Here is a 14,299-nt window from a genome sequence, read left to right as displayed (position 1 = left end):
CCATCATCGACATTTCAAATTTCCTGTTCATAATATCTGTGGCCAAGAAAGAACTTAACCACAAGTGTATGAGAAGAGCCACAAAAAATGATAATATCCACGTATATTTGAACAAGAGAAAATCATTGACATGTCTAAAGATAAACAAAGTTTTATCCATCGACCCTATCACATATCCATGCTCTAGCAAGAAAGACTTAAACCTATTATACCAAGCCTTAGTCGCCTGCTTAAGCTCATACAAACCTTTCTAAAGCTTATATACTCTATGTGGGTATTTAGGGTACTCAAAACCTGAGGTTGTCTAACATAGACCTCTTCCACTACGAAACCATTTAGGAAAGCACTATTGACATCCATTTTGTACAACTTGAAACTTTGGGATACCACAGATACTAGGAGGATTTTAATGGCTTCTAATCTAACTACTAGAGCAAAGGTCTCTCCAAAATCTATCCCCTATATTTGAGTGAAACCTTAAGCCATAGGTCTAGCCTTGTTTCTCACTACAGACCCATCCCCATGTTTGTTTTTAAAACTCATTTGGTGCCAGTAGTGTGAATATTTGGGAGTGGCTCTACAAAGATTCAAACTTGGATTCTCTCAAAATTTGCTAATTCTTCATGTATGGCATTGTCGGTGAGATGGGAACCAAGGGTCCCCGAGTCCCGAGGCCAGGACAGCAGAATGCCACGTGGCGCCTTCCTTCAGGGACCATCTCCCCAAGGGCCGAGAAGAGCCAGTTCCGGGAGGGGTGCTCAGGGCCTTGAACAGTGGTCCCCGAGTACCTAGAGTTCCCCGAGGACCCGAAAAGAGACAAATCCGGGAGAGGGCACCCGGGGCTATGAACAGTTGGTCCCCGAGAACCCAGAGTTCCACGGTGAGGTGTCAATCGGTATGAGACTCGATGCTGCATTTAAGAGGGAGCGTAGCCTGTCACTTCCAACCACTTCCCCCCACGCCTGTCGTACTAAGTACGTCAGTCCCTGCCACCGCTTGGCAGGAGGCGTGGGGACATTTAATGCGACGGGTCCCATCGTACGTCACCCTGCAAGGCCCATAAAGGAAACGGCTTGGAGATATTGTCGCTGGGCTTGATGCGTATCGCCTGCCACCCTGCCATGTCAGATCTGCCCTAACTGAACGAGCATGCGGGGATGTTCGGCGGCTGCCCGGTGGGCCCCTGCACCTTCTAAAGTTGGGCGTAATGGGCGACGGGACCGGCCGAATGGCGCATCTTCAACCCCTGTAACATCAAACTGTAGACTCATAATGGTTGCTTTCCATTTATAGCGTACGGGAACTCATGCCCGCATTCTGGGCATGCCAAGCCTCCCCCCGGCAGGATAAAAGGGGGGTAGCACTTCGAAGAAGGGGACGGCTGATAGAAGTCAAGCTTTGGACAGGCCGAGTAGAAGCTCAGAGTGACCGGCACTTGAAGACCAAAGCTCAAGACTTAGACAAATTATAACCCTATCAAATTATAACCCTCGACGAAATTTAGCAAAATTAGTTATTAGTGACAGGTCATGGTTATGAGATGTCATTAATGAGCTTTATCAAAGAAGGTCAAAAGGATAAAATATCTGGTTTCTATTACAACTACGTGATAGCAGAGGTGGTAAGGTGGCTACACATATGAGGAGGAGGTCGTGGGTTCGATTCCTATGGAACGTAAACTTGAAAATAATATGAAAAAAAAAGTGGCTTGTGAGGTATATGGGATGTACCTGCATTGGGATGGCTCGGGTGAAAAAAAACATTTTTTTGACTTTTTCGTTTCCAAAAATATAAAAAAATATTCATCAGTTATTAGAGACATATCGAGATTACAATCTGTCACTAATGTTTAGTCAATAGTGACACATCACAGTTAGGATCTGTCGGAGGATGAACTCCTGTCGCAGGGATCCCGAGAGACCCCTTTTTAGAGATTCGGCCGGGGGGATGATCCTGGATAAGCTTGTTTGGAAAATAAGCGGGAACGGAAACAAATGCAGTGGCAGGTGGGAGATGACCGCCCTAGTGCGAGAAAAAACGGATGTACCGGGGTTTAGACAGGTTCGGGCCGCATGGAGGCGTAACACCCTACTCCTGTGTGAGTGCTATATCTATCCTTGAAGGGAATTCTTCAAGGATGTATCTGGTTACAGGGGAGAACTGTTTACAGAGAACTTGAGGCTCTCGTGTTCTAGCTCGGCTTAAGCTGGTTCAAGCGTGGGCGTTGTCGGGCTTTTCTTTGTCTTGTTCTTCGGTCTGTGCCTCTAGAGAGCTTCCTCTTTTCTTTTCTTCACCTTTTTTTTGCGCCCCCTTTACGTGTTCTTCATCCTTTCTTTTTATAGGCGCGCCGACCTCAACATATCCTGAATGGGAAAGAGGGGGTACGAGTGCCAAGGCGCCACGGAGAAAGGCATCATCATTCCGTCTTGGCGAAGTGACAGGGGCAGTGGAAAAATACGGCGCGCATCCGACCACCCGCCATTGTGAAGGCCCTTCGGCGCCATTGAGGGGGCCCACCGGGCAGCCTCAGAGGTGCCCGGTGCGCCCACCCTGTCTTGTTCTTCTGCCAGGGCAGGGTGGCAGGCGGAGCGCTTCGATTCTGGCAATGTTATCCCGAGGCACCCGGGTGAAACGGGACGGGACCCGTGCATTTATTGGACCCACGCCCCCCTGCCAGTGCATGGCAGGGTCTGACACTGGGGCGTGGGCAGCTGAGAATGTCAGGATGTCAGGCCGCGCGTGCCCATTAAATACGGTATTGGGCCTTTGACTGGCAGACATCCCGACGATGGGACTCTTCGAGTCGTCGGACGATCTTGCGCGAACCTTCAGGGAAACGAGTCCTCGGGGGCTGCCACGTGCAACCCTGAGCACTCTCTCCCGGGCACTTCGGCGGAACCTTCGGGGCACCGAGTCCTCCGGGGCTGCCACGTGCAGCCCCGAGCACTCTCTCCTGAGCACTTCGGTGGGACCTTCGGGGCACTGAGTCCTCGGGGGCTGCCACGTGCAGCCCCGAGCACTCTCTCTCGAGCACTTCGGTGGGACCTTCGGGGCACCGAGTCCTCGAGGGCTGCCACGTGCAGCCCCGAGCACTCTCTCCCGAGCACTTGGTGGGACCTTCGGGGAACCGAGTCCTCGGGGGCTGTCACGTGCAGCCCCGAGCACTCTCTCCCGAGCACTTCCTTCCCGGTATTTGGGCTCTGCGGATCATCGGAGAACTAGGGTGCTCGGGAACCAGAGGCGGCGGCCCCGAGCTCCTTCTCCCGGAACTTAGCTTCTTCTTATCTTGCAGGGTGGACCTCGCGGGATGGTGACGCGTGACGGATGGCCGGCCCGGTCTCGGGACTCAGGGACCCCTAGTTCCTGATACACCGACAGGATCCGTCATTAATATTCAGTGATGGATCACGATCATCACCCGTCACTAATGACCTCATTAGTGACGGGTACGAGACCTGTCACTAATACTGGTTATCATCCGTCACTAATGATTTTTTTTCATGTAGTGTGTATTCGACACCCCATTCACTAAAAATAAATTTTTAATACACTGGGAAAAAAAAAGATGTCTCAAATGTTTTCGTTACCTTATATATCAAATACAACACTATACACTATATTCGACTGTATTTAATATATAAGATACCAAATACAATGGAAGTTACCGTATTCAGCACCTCCTTCTATCCGATGGTTCACCACCTCCTCCCCTAAACAAAATGACAAGCCACAATGTGCAAGCTTTTTTTTTTTTTCCTATTCGCTGTGATGGAGAATCCGCGCCACCCGGTGGCCACCCACCGCTGCAGGTTTTTTATCGCTAGCTGCTTCTCGCAGCCGAGCGCACGCGCATATTTCTCTCGATCTGGATCCTCTCCTCCCTCGATCCATCCATCCATGGCAGCTAGCAAGCGATTGAGGGAACCACCGCGCACTGCTTGCACGTGCGTCACCATGCATGGTGTGATGGCGGGCGACACCTGGTTGCTTCAGGCACCATGCATGGCTACCAGGTTATCTACGGGCACAGAGACCAGAACATGCGTGCATCTTGGATTTCACGGTGGAGAACGTATATCTCGAGGGGTAGCTCAGCTGACTGACCGCGACGGTGATGCACCTGAAGACGTCGAGCGAGGCGAGCCGCTGTCCCCTAGGCGCCGGCGTCAGCGGCGGGAGGCTCGTGTGTAAGGTGTCGAATACAGTTTTCCTCATATATTAAATACGATGTATAATATTAAATACATATATTATATTTATAAATACAGTAATATTATCTATTTTTTAATATAAATTCTATACATTATCTATTTTGTCAATATTGGCGGCCTATAACGCATTAGCATCACCACCGGCGCATTGCGTCGGCATGTGGCGCAGCGTCCCTGATGGGCGCAGCGTCCCTGATGGTTCGCCCTGCAGAAAGCAGGGGACGTAAGCGGCGACTCATCACACCATGGATGGGGTCTACACCATACAGACAGCTACTGCATTTGTGATAGGATGTCACACATGGAAGAAACCGTCCATTGATTCAGGGTCTCACGTGTGAGTCGGAACTACTAAAACTGTAAAACAATGCCTAGCCTACCACATGTAGATGTCCTCCTCTCTTTTCATCGCCTACCACCAAAGACCCCCTGTTGCGGTGAGGACTGCAGCAAGAGAATAACTCGACGACGAAGAAGATAAACGCCTACCCCGTCGAGGTAATCTCTCCAGAAATAAATATAGTATATATGGCTACAGGACGGATGCAAAAATGAGTCGTCCTACGCACTCTGCTTCTTCTCATCACCAGCTAATCTTCTCCGTTGCTGGTGCTCGGCGACTTTGTAATCAACGACCTCACGGAACAGGCCTGGAGTGAGCTCGCAGTCCTTGCTCCCATACACCGCCGCCTGGACACTCGCCATTAGCTTAGCGATCTCTCTTCCAGAGAAGCCCTGGGTCTTGGCAGCTGCCTCCCGTATCAAGTCCTCCGTGATGCCTTTCACCTCTATCTTCTGCGGCTGGCGGCGGAAGAACCTGAGCCAGCTCTTCTCATGCTTGTCGCCAGCTTTCACTATGTATTTGTCGAGGTATAGCTTCAGAAGCTTGAACCTCTCGTCTTCCCCAGGCAGGGGAAACTCAAGGACCTCATCGATACGGTCAGCAACAGCAGAGTCAAGGTCACCAGGCCTGTTGGTGGCAAGTGCAAGGACAATGTCCTTGGATTGGTCACCTGTGCGGAAAAGGAGGGCGTTCAGGGCACTCCTTTGAGCTTCACTCATGTAGGTCTTGTTCCGTCTGCAGGATAAAAGAAACCAGTCTGAAATGTCAGCAATACAGTTCTGAGTAACAATAGCTCATCAAATAGGGAAAAACGACCTAAAATATAATGTGATCTGAACCACAAGATCTTAACAACTCGATTGCACTGGTACATGGGAAGAAATGATAATACAACTATGACGACTAGACAGATCAACGCTGCAGTACCCTCCACCCTTAGCTAGACAAATCGTAAACAGCTCTCAGAATTAAAAAAAAAAGGTAAACATAGCTATGCAGATGAAGACATGAAAGACAGCAATTTCTCAGCCCAAATGTCAGCTAGTCCACATAGCTACTCCATGAAAAGACAATATTGACAAAAGCAAGCAAGATACAATAACGAAGTTCAGAGTAGGTAGGTGATTCAACAAATGTGATATATGACAACCGATTAGCAGCCAAATAGGAAACGACTTGCACAATAAATCGCAACTACAGCAATTATGCAAATCTATTATATCAACCACAATTAGATTTATTAGCATCTTAGAAGAGAATTTGAAGACTTCCTCAAATAATTCTGATGCTGCAAATCAAATGATGCCATGGAAGTTCAAACAAGAAAACTAGTCTGAAAATTCGATTCCCACTTACTCACACAAAAAAGCATCAGCTTCATCAATGAAGAGGAGCAAACCCCTATTAGATTTCTTTGCCCAATCAAACAACTGATGAATCTTGGTGACTGCTTGTGATCCCAATGGTGCAACATCTCCACCAGTCATTAATGCATAATCTAATCCCTGTAAATGATCATATCATTAGCAAGATGGCAATGTTTCCAATGTTTTTATTAGTGTTCACAGGGGGGTGGTTTATGCAACATACAGATTTGCAAGCTAGTTCTCTTGCTGCCATCGTTTTCCCTGTGCCAGGAGGCCCATAGAAAAGCATGTTCCTAAAAGGAGCTTGATGAAGCTTCGTGTTAGCTGTGGCATTAGCAAGCTGCTTCACTCTCTTTTGGAGAGAAGGATTTAGAATAACATCACCAAATCCATTCCCATTCTTCCCTGAGTCGCTTGCATTCTTCAGTTTGCTAGTCATGGTACTCATGCCACGAGAGAAGGCACCAGACCAAGGATACCTCCCTCGTGATGACTCCCTTATAAGTGATGGCTGACCTAGAATACGGTCAACATAGCCCCAGACTACTCTTGCACCTTCCCTGAGGAAAAATGTGAAGCTATGTAAGGGCATCAAAAGCAGAAAAACAAAATGCCACCAAAAGGAAAATCTTCAAGGCACAAATGAAAGGTACAAAAATCGACTTCCAGAAAAATAAAGGCAATAGCACATTCAGCAAAAATGAATACGAAGGCTAGGATCTTCATCCTTGTACTAAAATATATGGCTTAATCTTGAAACAAAATGTAGTCAAGACGGGAATAAGCCAAAGCATATGAAATATTGAGTAATGTAGTGATAATAGAGAAATTGATTGCATTGTGACTATTACTTTCGAGAATTCCAACCGGTATACAATAGCTTGCAGTGTAATTCTGGCCTCATGATTGGTTTCATATTCCTTGCAGTATTAGAAGCTGCAAGTGTATACACAGCAGCAATTTGGTGTAATAACTTATGAGCGGATACACATGTAGCATTCTCTTCACTACCACTTACAAACACTAAGAAACAGTATAGTAATGTTTGGTAAACCACATAAGTAGAATACAAGAAATTGAAACATAGAGCACTACCTATGAATTTTACCTCGTTGTGTATATCCCCGCAGCAAGTGCTGTCACACCTCCCACTGCTACAACTAGCTTATTCTGATCAGTTAATATTGTTCGCAAACCACCTGGAGAAAAAAAGGAGGAAAGGGAGTTATTACACAGAGAAGGTGTGACAAAGCTTCCTATATCACCACTGATATTTCATAATATAAGCATATAAACACCCCTAACCTCACCAGGTTGGATACAACATTATAGTCTGAGTAAAGTAACATAATGCTGGGGCCCACAGTACTATTGTCCCAGGTGATACCTGGTCCAAATACTTCTTTAAAATTAAAAGCAATACTTTGGGATTTTTTTTATCAAATCATCCAAAAACCAGTACAAATAGCCCACAATAAGCAATAGCTGCAGAAAAGTTCAATAAACGTACAAATTTAGTCAAAATAATTATAAGGAACCGTTCACTTGGTAAGGTATACCTCCTATATGATCAAAGGTTGCATTGATCACTTGGGTCCACTTCTCCCTCTCAGCTTTTGCCCGCTCCACAAGCATACGCCTGTCCACATCTTCAGATAGTATCTTTTCACGTGACTTCCCCTCTGCCTCTGCAAGTGCTTTCAACCTAGTAGTTTCCCTATCTATTGCTGCCTTTTCCCTCTCTGCCTGTATCCGTTGTGCCTGGATTTGCTCCTCAATCGCACGTCGTATCTGCTCTTGCTTTATTGCAGATTCCTCTTGCATCTTCACAAGCTCCTGGTTCCTAACCCTCTGTGCCTCATGCTCCGCCTGCATTCGCTTCCTTGCTAGCTCATCCTCATATCGAGCCATCTGTGACTTTATTTGAGCTTGATGTTGTGCAAGTTTTTTCCTCTCGTCATAATCTAACCGCTTCTTCTCCTACAAAACACCTTGTGTTACAAAACAAAATTGAGCCTAATTTGTTACGTAACAAAGCACATTTACACTGGCTGTCGCACCCTTTACGATAATGCAACAAGTTACACAAACATACTAATGCTCCCTCCAATAAAAAAATAAGTATGTGCAGTGAAACTATTTTAACTTTGCCCAAATATATTTATGAAAACATAGATCAGCCATATGAAAATAATACAAAAAAATTTGTCTCGAAAAATATCGATAACATTATAATTTTATTATATTTTGCAACTGTACTAGAACAAAAATTGCCACTCAAAATTACAATCTGGAGACCATGCTAGTGTGCAAAATGACACTTATTTGGGCTGAAGGGAGTACATACAGTAAACATCAATTTAGTAGATGCGTGTATCAGAACCAATGCACACTTAGTGCATTTGCAAATACACACAATTCATTGAATAAACATGAATGAAATGATCTGAATTATTTAATACAATGTAACAGAATCAATGCTCAATAAACATCTTAGTTTCAGTTTAAGGAGTTGATTCTTACAGCAAAATTAAGCACCAGAAAAAACCATACCAGATATTGCAAAATAAACCAGTGAATGAATAACAAATAACAGGTAGCACGTTGATTCCCACATTTGTATTGCTAGCTGCTTGGCAGCTAACAAGTAGTATATTCTAATTTGGACAAACAAGCCAGAATTACAAGAACAAGGAATCAGTTGAAGCAGCTTGTTGACAATAGCACAAAATATAACGCAGAGCATCAACATGAACGCAAAGGTATGACCCTTGAAGCACAGGACTGAAGATCTATTCTACAACAGTTACCAACTTATGATGGTCAATGTGGAGATTCCATGAGTGCAACATACACTCAAAATTGTCATATTGTAATCTGAAGAAAAAAAAGCAAAAGAGCTTTCTTCGCAATGATTCTCCAAACTGTTGCAAAATTTAGTTCGAAGTATGCTAATCCGACCAAAGCAATCACGACCAACAGATTCAAGAGCCACCAGCGACGGGACAAGAAATATCTCACAAGCTCGAGCTCGGCCACCGCCTTCTGATACTCGACTTTCTTCGCAATGATCTCCTGCTGGCGCGTCTCCTCCTGCTTCTTCATCAGCTCGAACAACTGCACAACCACACAGCCTCCCGTCAGAACTCGACCTAAAACAAAAACCACCGAGAAAGCCCCTCGAAAACCCCGACCTTTTTGGGGTTCGGTGACTTCTTGAGCTTATCTATGGCTTCGACCCCGCGCTCCAACGGGGCGGGATCGAACCCCGGCGCGCTTGTGCGAGGGTAATGATTCGAGACCCTGGGCGCCTCCTCCGGGGCCTCCGCGCGCCGTCCGTCCGCCGGCGCAGGGGACGGCGGCGGCGACGCGGCGGGGGGAGGTGCGGGGGAGGAGAATCCCGGGAAGCGGAACGCAGCGCCCCCCTCGGCGTGGGCCCGCTCGGAGCGGAGCACGGCGACGGTCCCGGCGGAGATGGTTGCGGCCGCGGCCTTCGCGGCGGCGGCGGCGGCGGTCATGGTGGCGTGGCGGGGGGCTCGTGGGTTTGGGCGAGTAGGGTTTAAGGCTGGCTGGCTGGCAGGCAGGCAGGCTCGCCGTCCGTCGCGATCAAAACCGCGGTGGGAGATGCAAATGGGCCCCGATACCTAGACCCGGCGGGTAATTATTTTATTATTGATTGGGTATAAGGTAATTTTCATACGTATGGGTCTGATAACGGGTGAAATCAGCAATTATTGAGTTGTATGTTCTCGATTTCTCGTAGTACTAAACCCGTTTACTCATGATCCACGATCTTGCACTAGCCCACAGCTCACTACGGCACTGTCCATCGTATTTTCTCATTCATCCAATCCAATTTTAAACCCTAACCCCGTTTGCAGACTCCCATAGTCTTGTGATCTTATGACTCGGTGATTCCTATCATCTCTCACATCATTTGGTCGCCTTGATCGCTAGCCCCCAACCCCTTGGCCTCTAGTGCCTCCATCGCCCTCACTGCTCATGGCCCTCATCGATCGTCGCCTCTGCCTGTCGCCCTCGCCTCGGGGCCCTGTTGCATGTAGCTCCCCTCCTGGCCAGCGCCAGCCACCGCCAATGCCTACTGATTCAACATCTCTTTCCTCCAGACACAACATCCGAGAGGGAGTCACCATCGCTATCACCCACCGAGCACCCGAGCCGCACTGAGCCCCCTCTCTATCTCCAATCTCCAACCAAATCTATAACAAATCTCACCAAATCCACTCAAAACCGGATCCGCATCCTGCCTCTATCCAAAACCCTTCGAATCCTAATAGATTGGAACATGTTTCACATCGATTCAATCTATGGGCGCCTATATAAGAGGAGGATCGATCCAGAAGAGAGGAGACCAATTCGAGGGAGGAGGGGTGGAGCCTTTGTCGCGCCATGGTAGTAGCCTTGAGCCGTGCCACCCCTTGCTTCCAGTCATAGCCCTGCTGGCCACTCGTCGCTGCCCTACACACTGACGTGCCTCTACCGTAATCCATCCCTATTGTTGTCTCCATCGACCGAGGAAAGAAAGTAGCGGGACAAGTCCCTGCCACGCCAAGACCCTACCATGTAGGGTCACAACCCCTATCACCACCATCAGTGAGGTATGTCACCATGCCGCCAAGCTTATCCCAGCCATACCGTCATAGCCTATGCTCTAGCCACGTCGTATGCTCTTTCTCTTTCTCGGTGTGATGCTTGACCATCGTGTTGTTATGCTCATTGTCTGAGCGCGGCCTTCGTGCTACTGTGTTGATCATCTCATGCCGCCAGTTCATCCTCTGGTTGCCTGTTGAAGTAGGTGCGAGTAACTTGTCGGATACCTATTACCCAGTCGAGTACAAGTACGGGTAAAAATTATACTCGTGGGAAGGTATGGGTATTGTAGCGAGCGTGTTTATTTGAAATGAGTACGAGTCTAGGGTGGTAAAACCCGACAGATCTGGACCCATTACCATCCCTAGTTTGTCCGAGTGGGCGGTTTGATAGGTTAGCTTTCGGCCCAAGAAGGCCGGCTCATTACCGGCTTTTCTTGGAAAATTATAGAAAGCAGGAGACCCTCTGGAATAAGGATGGCAACGAGTCAGATCAGGGTTAGATAGAGTGAAAATGTACTTGACTTAAAACCCGATACATCAAATTCGATTCGGTCCTAAAATTCTTACTAGATACAAAACCACCTTTGGCCCCAACAGAGACTCAAGACCTGATGAAGAACCTAAAACCTTATGATGGTGCAGGCCACCAGCCATGAGCGAGGGGAGCCTTTCACTTTCCCTTTAATGGACATCTCTCAGGTGGGAACAAAATACGGACCGCGTATAATCCAGCCCATTTGATTAGCCCTTTCACTTTCCCTTTAATGCTTTACGATTCTTTAAAGATTCTTTTATTTTTTTTAATTGGCAGGAGCAAAGCATTTGAAAATGGTATGAACGCATAGCCTATCCTTGTCTCTCTCTCAGAAATGGGGGAAAAGATTTCATTGTGTACTGCTCTAGCCGGGTAGAGAGTCAATTGCTCTGGAATACAGGTTTCAAGGATCACAGTAGCAAACATGTTCAGTGCCACACACTGATCAAAGTCGACCCCCGGAACGCTTGAATTTTGACGGAATTCTTCATAAGTTGAAGTGCTTCCTGAAATTCTGTGAAATTCCACGCTTCAAACAGGCCCTCGGTGTCGTCAACAAATTATAGGGCCCACGTGAACTCATCACCGTCCATCCCAGATCGTACGGTGACGAGCGGTGACTGGTGAGTACACTGGTAGGTGGATCTAGACTGTTAGCCTCCAGTCTGTCTGCACTCCGCTTGCCCCGTTGGACAAGGACCTTATCCTCAGCCTAATCAGTTTGCACAGCATCGGCGCTGCCCGGCTGCCATTTGCCCGCTCCAACTCCTGGATGACATTCCGCAGCTCAAGAAAATCCCAGCGCTGCTCCCCAGCCACAAATCGCTTGCACGTGGGGCCCGCTAGCGCAGTGTCCATGTCTCTGCAACTAGTGAGATCGAGCAAGACGACCGCGAGAGAGACATGGGATTTTTACTCGTCGCAGTAACCGATTCTTGTGAACACAAGAGTTCCATGTGCCCACTGGTTGTGGTTCGGCAATGGTAGTTTCGTCTCACTGCCTGCGCTGCGCTGCACGCCGATGGTACTAGCATGGTGGGAGGTTTAGTTCTCTCCCAGGCGCAGTCGCACCAGGTCGCCACGCCAAGAACCACCGGGCCGGCGCCGGCGCCGGCGTTGGAGAAGAGGCCGAGGGAGCAGGCGCCACCATGCAGCACGACGACGACGGCGATCTCGGCGCGGAGCGTTGACGAGGTCAGGAAGGCGCACGCGCGGCACGTCAAGCTCGGCCTCGACCGCTCCCCGCGGCACGCGCGGCCGCTGCTCGCGGCGTGCGCGCTCTCGGGATGGCCGGGCGGCATGGAGCTTGCGGCGTCCATCTTCGAGTCGCTCGACGAGCCGGAGGCCTTCGACTACAACACCCTGATGCGAGGCCACGTCAACGGCGGCCGCAGCGACAACGACCCGGCGGCCGCGCTGCGCCTGTACGGTGACATGCTGCAGGCGAGCGTCGGGCCCGACAACTACACGTTGCCGTTCGTCCTCAAGGCGTGCGCGCAGCTCGTGGCCTTGCAAGAAGGGAGGCAGGTGACAGCTTCAGCTCGCACAAACGAGTGTGCTCTTTAGCAATTGGTGACGAGCTGGGATGTGACATTTCTTTGTTTTCACTAGCAGTTGCAGGGGCACGTCGTAAAACTTGGGTTCCAGCACGACGAGCACGTGCAGAACAGCCTCATCAGCTTCTACGGCAAGTGCGGCGAGGCGGACACGGCCCGCCTGGTGTTCGACCGGATGGAGGCCGAGGAGAGGACGACGGCCTCCTGGAGCGCGCTCCTCGCGGCGTACACGAGGGCCGGGCTGTGGGGCCAGTGCCTCGAGTCGTTCGGCGCGATGGTGCGCGAGGGGTGGAGACCCGACGAGAGCTCCATGGTCAGCGCGCTCTCGGCGTGTGCGCACCTTGGCGCATACGATGTCGGCCAGAGCGTCCACTGCACGCTGCTGAGGAACACCGCGAGGCTGAACACTATCATGCAGACGTCCTTGGTGGACATGTACGCCAAGTGCGGCTGCATAGAGAAGGCCGCGGCGGTGTTCGACGCAACGGATGACAAGAACGCGTGGACGTACAGCGCTATGGTGTCCGGCCTGGCGCTGCACGGCGACGGGCGGAAGGCGCTGCAGGTGTTCGACGCGATGGTTAGGGAGGGCCACGCGCCCGATGCGGCCGTGTACGTCGGCGTGCTGAACGCCTGCAGCCGCGCCGGGCTGCTCGAGGACGGGATGCGGTGCTTCGACCGGATGCGGCTGGAGCACAAGGTCTCGCCCAACGCGCAGCACTACGGCTGCATGGTGGACCTCATGGCCCGCGCCGGGAGGCTGGATGACGCGCGCGCGCTCATCGGGAGCATGCCCACGGGACCGACGGACACAGCCTGGCGGAGCCTGCTCAACGCGTGCCGGATCTACGGCAACCTGGAGCTCGCCGAGCGCGCCCTGCAGGAGCTGAGGCGCCTTGGCGCCGCCAACGCTGGCGACCACGTGATCCTCGCGGACATGCATGCCAGGGTCACGAACTGGGATGCCGCGGCCGCGCTCCGGACAGAGGCCGTGGACAGAGGCCTGGCGCAGGCCCCAGGGTTCAGCGCCGTGGAGGTGCGCGGCGAGGTGCACCGGTTCGTGTCGCAGGATATGTCGCACCCGAGGACGCACGACATATACGAGATGCTCCACCAGATGGAGTGGCAGCTGCGGTTCGACGGCTACTGGCCCGACACGTCGGAGGTGGCGCTGGACGTGGACGAGGAGGAGAAGCGGCGCGCGGTCGCCGCGCACAGCCAGAAGCTCGCCATGGCGTTCGGCCTGCTCAGCACGCCGGAAGGAAGCACGGTGAGGATCGTCACCAACCTCCGGATGAGCAAGGAGTGCCACGCGTACAGCGCCTTGATATCGGAGATCTTCGGGAGGGAGATCGTCGTCAGGGACCGGAACAGGTTCCACCGGTTCAGGCGCGGCGCCTGCACCTGCAGAAACTACTGGTGAGGGGTTAGGTGGGTGTGAACTGTGATTGATGGTGTAAATATGAACAAGTGAACAACCATTTCTATTTTTTCCACACAAGTGTATGATCCCTTTGCTGTGAATGGATTACATGGTAGACATGTTTGAAGAAAAATGTTTGATAGTTTTCTTTCTTTATAAAAAGAAGTATCGCGGGATATTGTGCCCCTTTTGAAGGGCTTAGAATCACATAACAGGAAGTGTATTGGCATGTTTGGCGAAGATAATGGAAC

General features: G+C 50.1%; 2 protein-coding genes across 2 annotated transcripts; one reads left to right on the top strand and one right to left on the bottom strand.

Annotated features, from left to right (window-relative positions):
• Positions 1 to 4,506: 4,506 nt before the first annotated feature.
• Positions 4,507 to 9,580, bottom strand: LOC133919579 (uncharacterized). Its single transcript, XM_062364012.1, has 7 exons — positions 9,116 to 9,580; positions 8,943 to 9,038; positions 7,481 to 7,901; positions 7,030 to 7,120; positions 6,145 to 6,481; positions 5,911 to 6,059; positions 4,507 to 5,289 (listed from the first exon to the last, which is right to left on the bottom strand). Exons 1-7 carry the CDS (start codon positions 9,437 to 9,439, stop codon positions 4,773 to 4,775), a joined length of 1,935 nt encoding a protein of 644 aa, XP_062219996.1. The 5' UTR covers positions 9,440 to 9,580; the 3' UTR covers positions 4,507 to 4,772.
• Positions 9,581 to 11,836: 2,256 nt separating this feature from the next.
• LOC133919574 (pentatricopeptide repeat-containing protein At1g31920) lies at positions 11,837 to 14,167 on the top strand. Its single transcript, XM_062364008.1, has 2 exons — positions 11,837 to 12,596; positions 12,684 to 14,167. The coding sequence occupies exons 1-2, from the start codon at positions 12,102 to 12,104 to the stop codon at positions 14,046 to 14,048; spliced, it is 1,860 nt and encodes a 619-aa protein (XP_062219992.1). The 5' UTR covers positions 11,837 to 12,101; the 3' UTR covers positions 14,049 to 14,167.
• The last annotated feature ends 132 nt before the right edge of the window (positions 14,168 to 14,299 follow it).

Source organism: Phragmites australis, chromosome 5 (assembly GCF_958298935.1).
Source record: "Phragmites australis chromosome 5, lpPhrAust1.1, whole genome shotgun sequence".
Classification (NCBI taxonomy): domain Eukaryota; kingdom Viridiplantae; phylum Streptophyta; class Magnoliopsida; order Poales; family Poaceae; genus Phragmites; species Phragmites australis.
Note: the sequence above shows the minus strand (reverse complement) of the source record. Positions and strands in the feature narration are given on the sequence as shown.

Excerpts from the sequence above, each read along its gene's own strand:
- LOC133919574 (XM_062364008.1), top strand. The coding sequence starts at position 12,102 with ATGGTGGGAGGTTTAGTTCTCTCCCAGGCGCAGTCGCACCAGGTCGCC. Across the intron at positions 12,597-12,683 it reads CCTTGCAAGAAGGGAGGCAG|TTGCAGGGGCACGTCGTAAA; the intron begins GTGACAGCTTCA and ends TTTCACTAGCAG.
- LOC133919579 (XM_062364012.1), bottom strand. The coding sequence starts at position 9,439 with ATGACCGCCGCCGCCGCCGCCGCGAAGGCCGCGGCCGCAACCATCTCC. Across the intron at positions 6,060-6,144 it reads GAGAACTAGCTTGCAAATCT|GGATTAGATTATGCATTAAT; the intron begins GTATGTTGCATA and ends GATCATTTACAG. Across the intron at positions 5,290-5,910 it reads GCTGATGCTTTTTTGTGTGA|ACGGAACAAGACCTACATGA; the intron begins GTAAGTGGGAAT and ends TTTATCCTGCAG.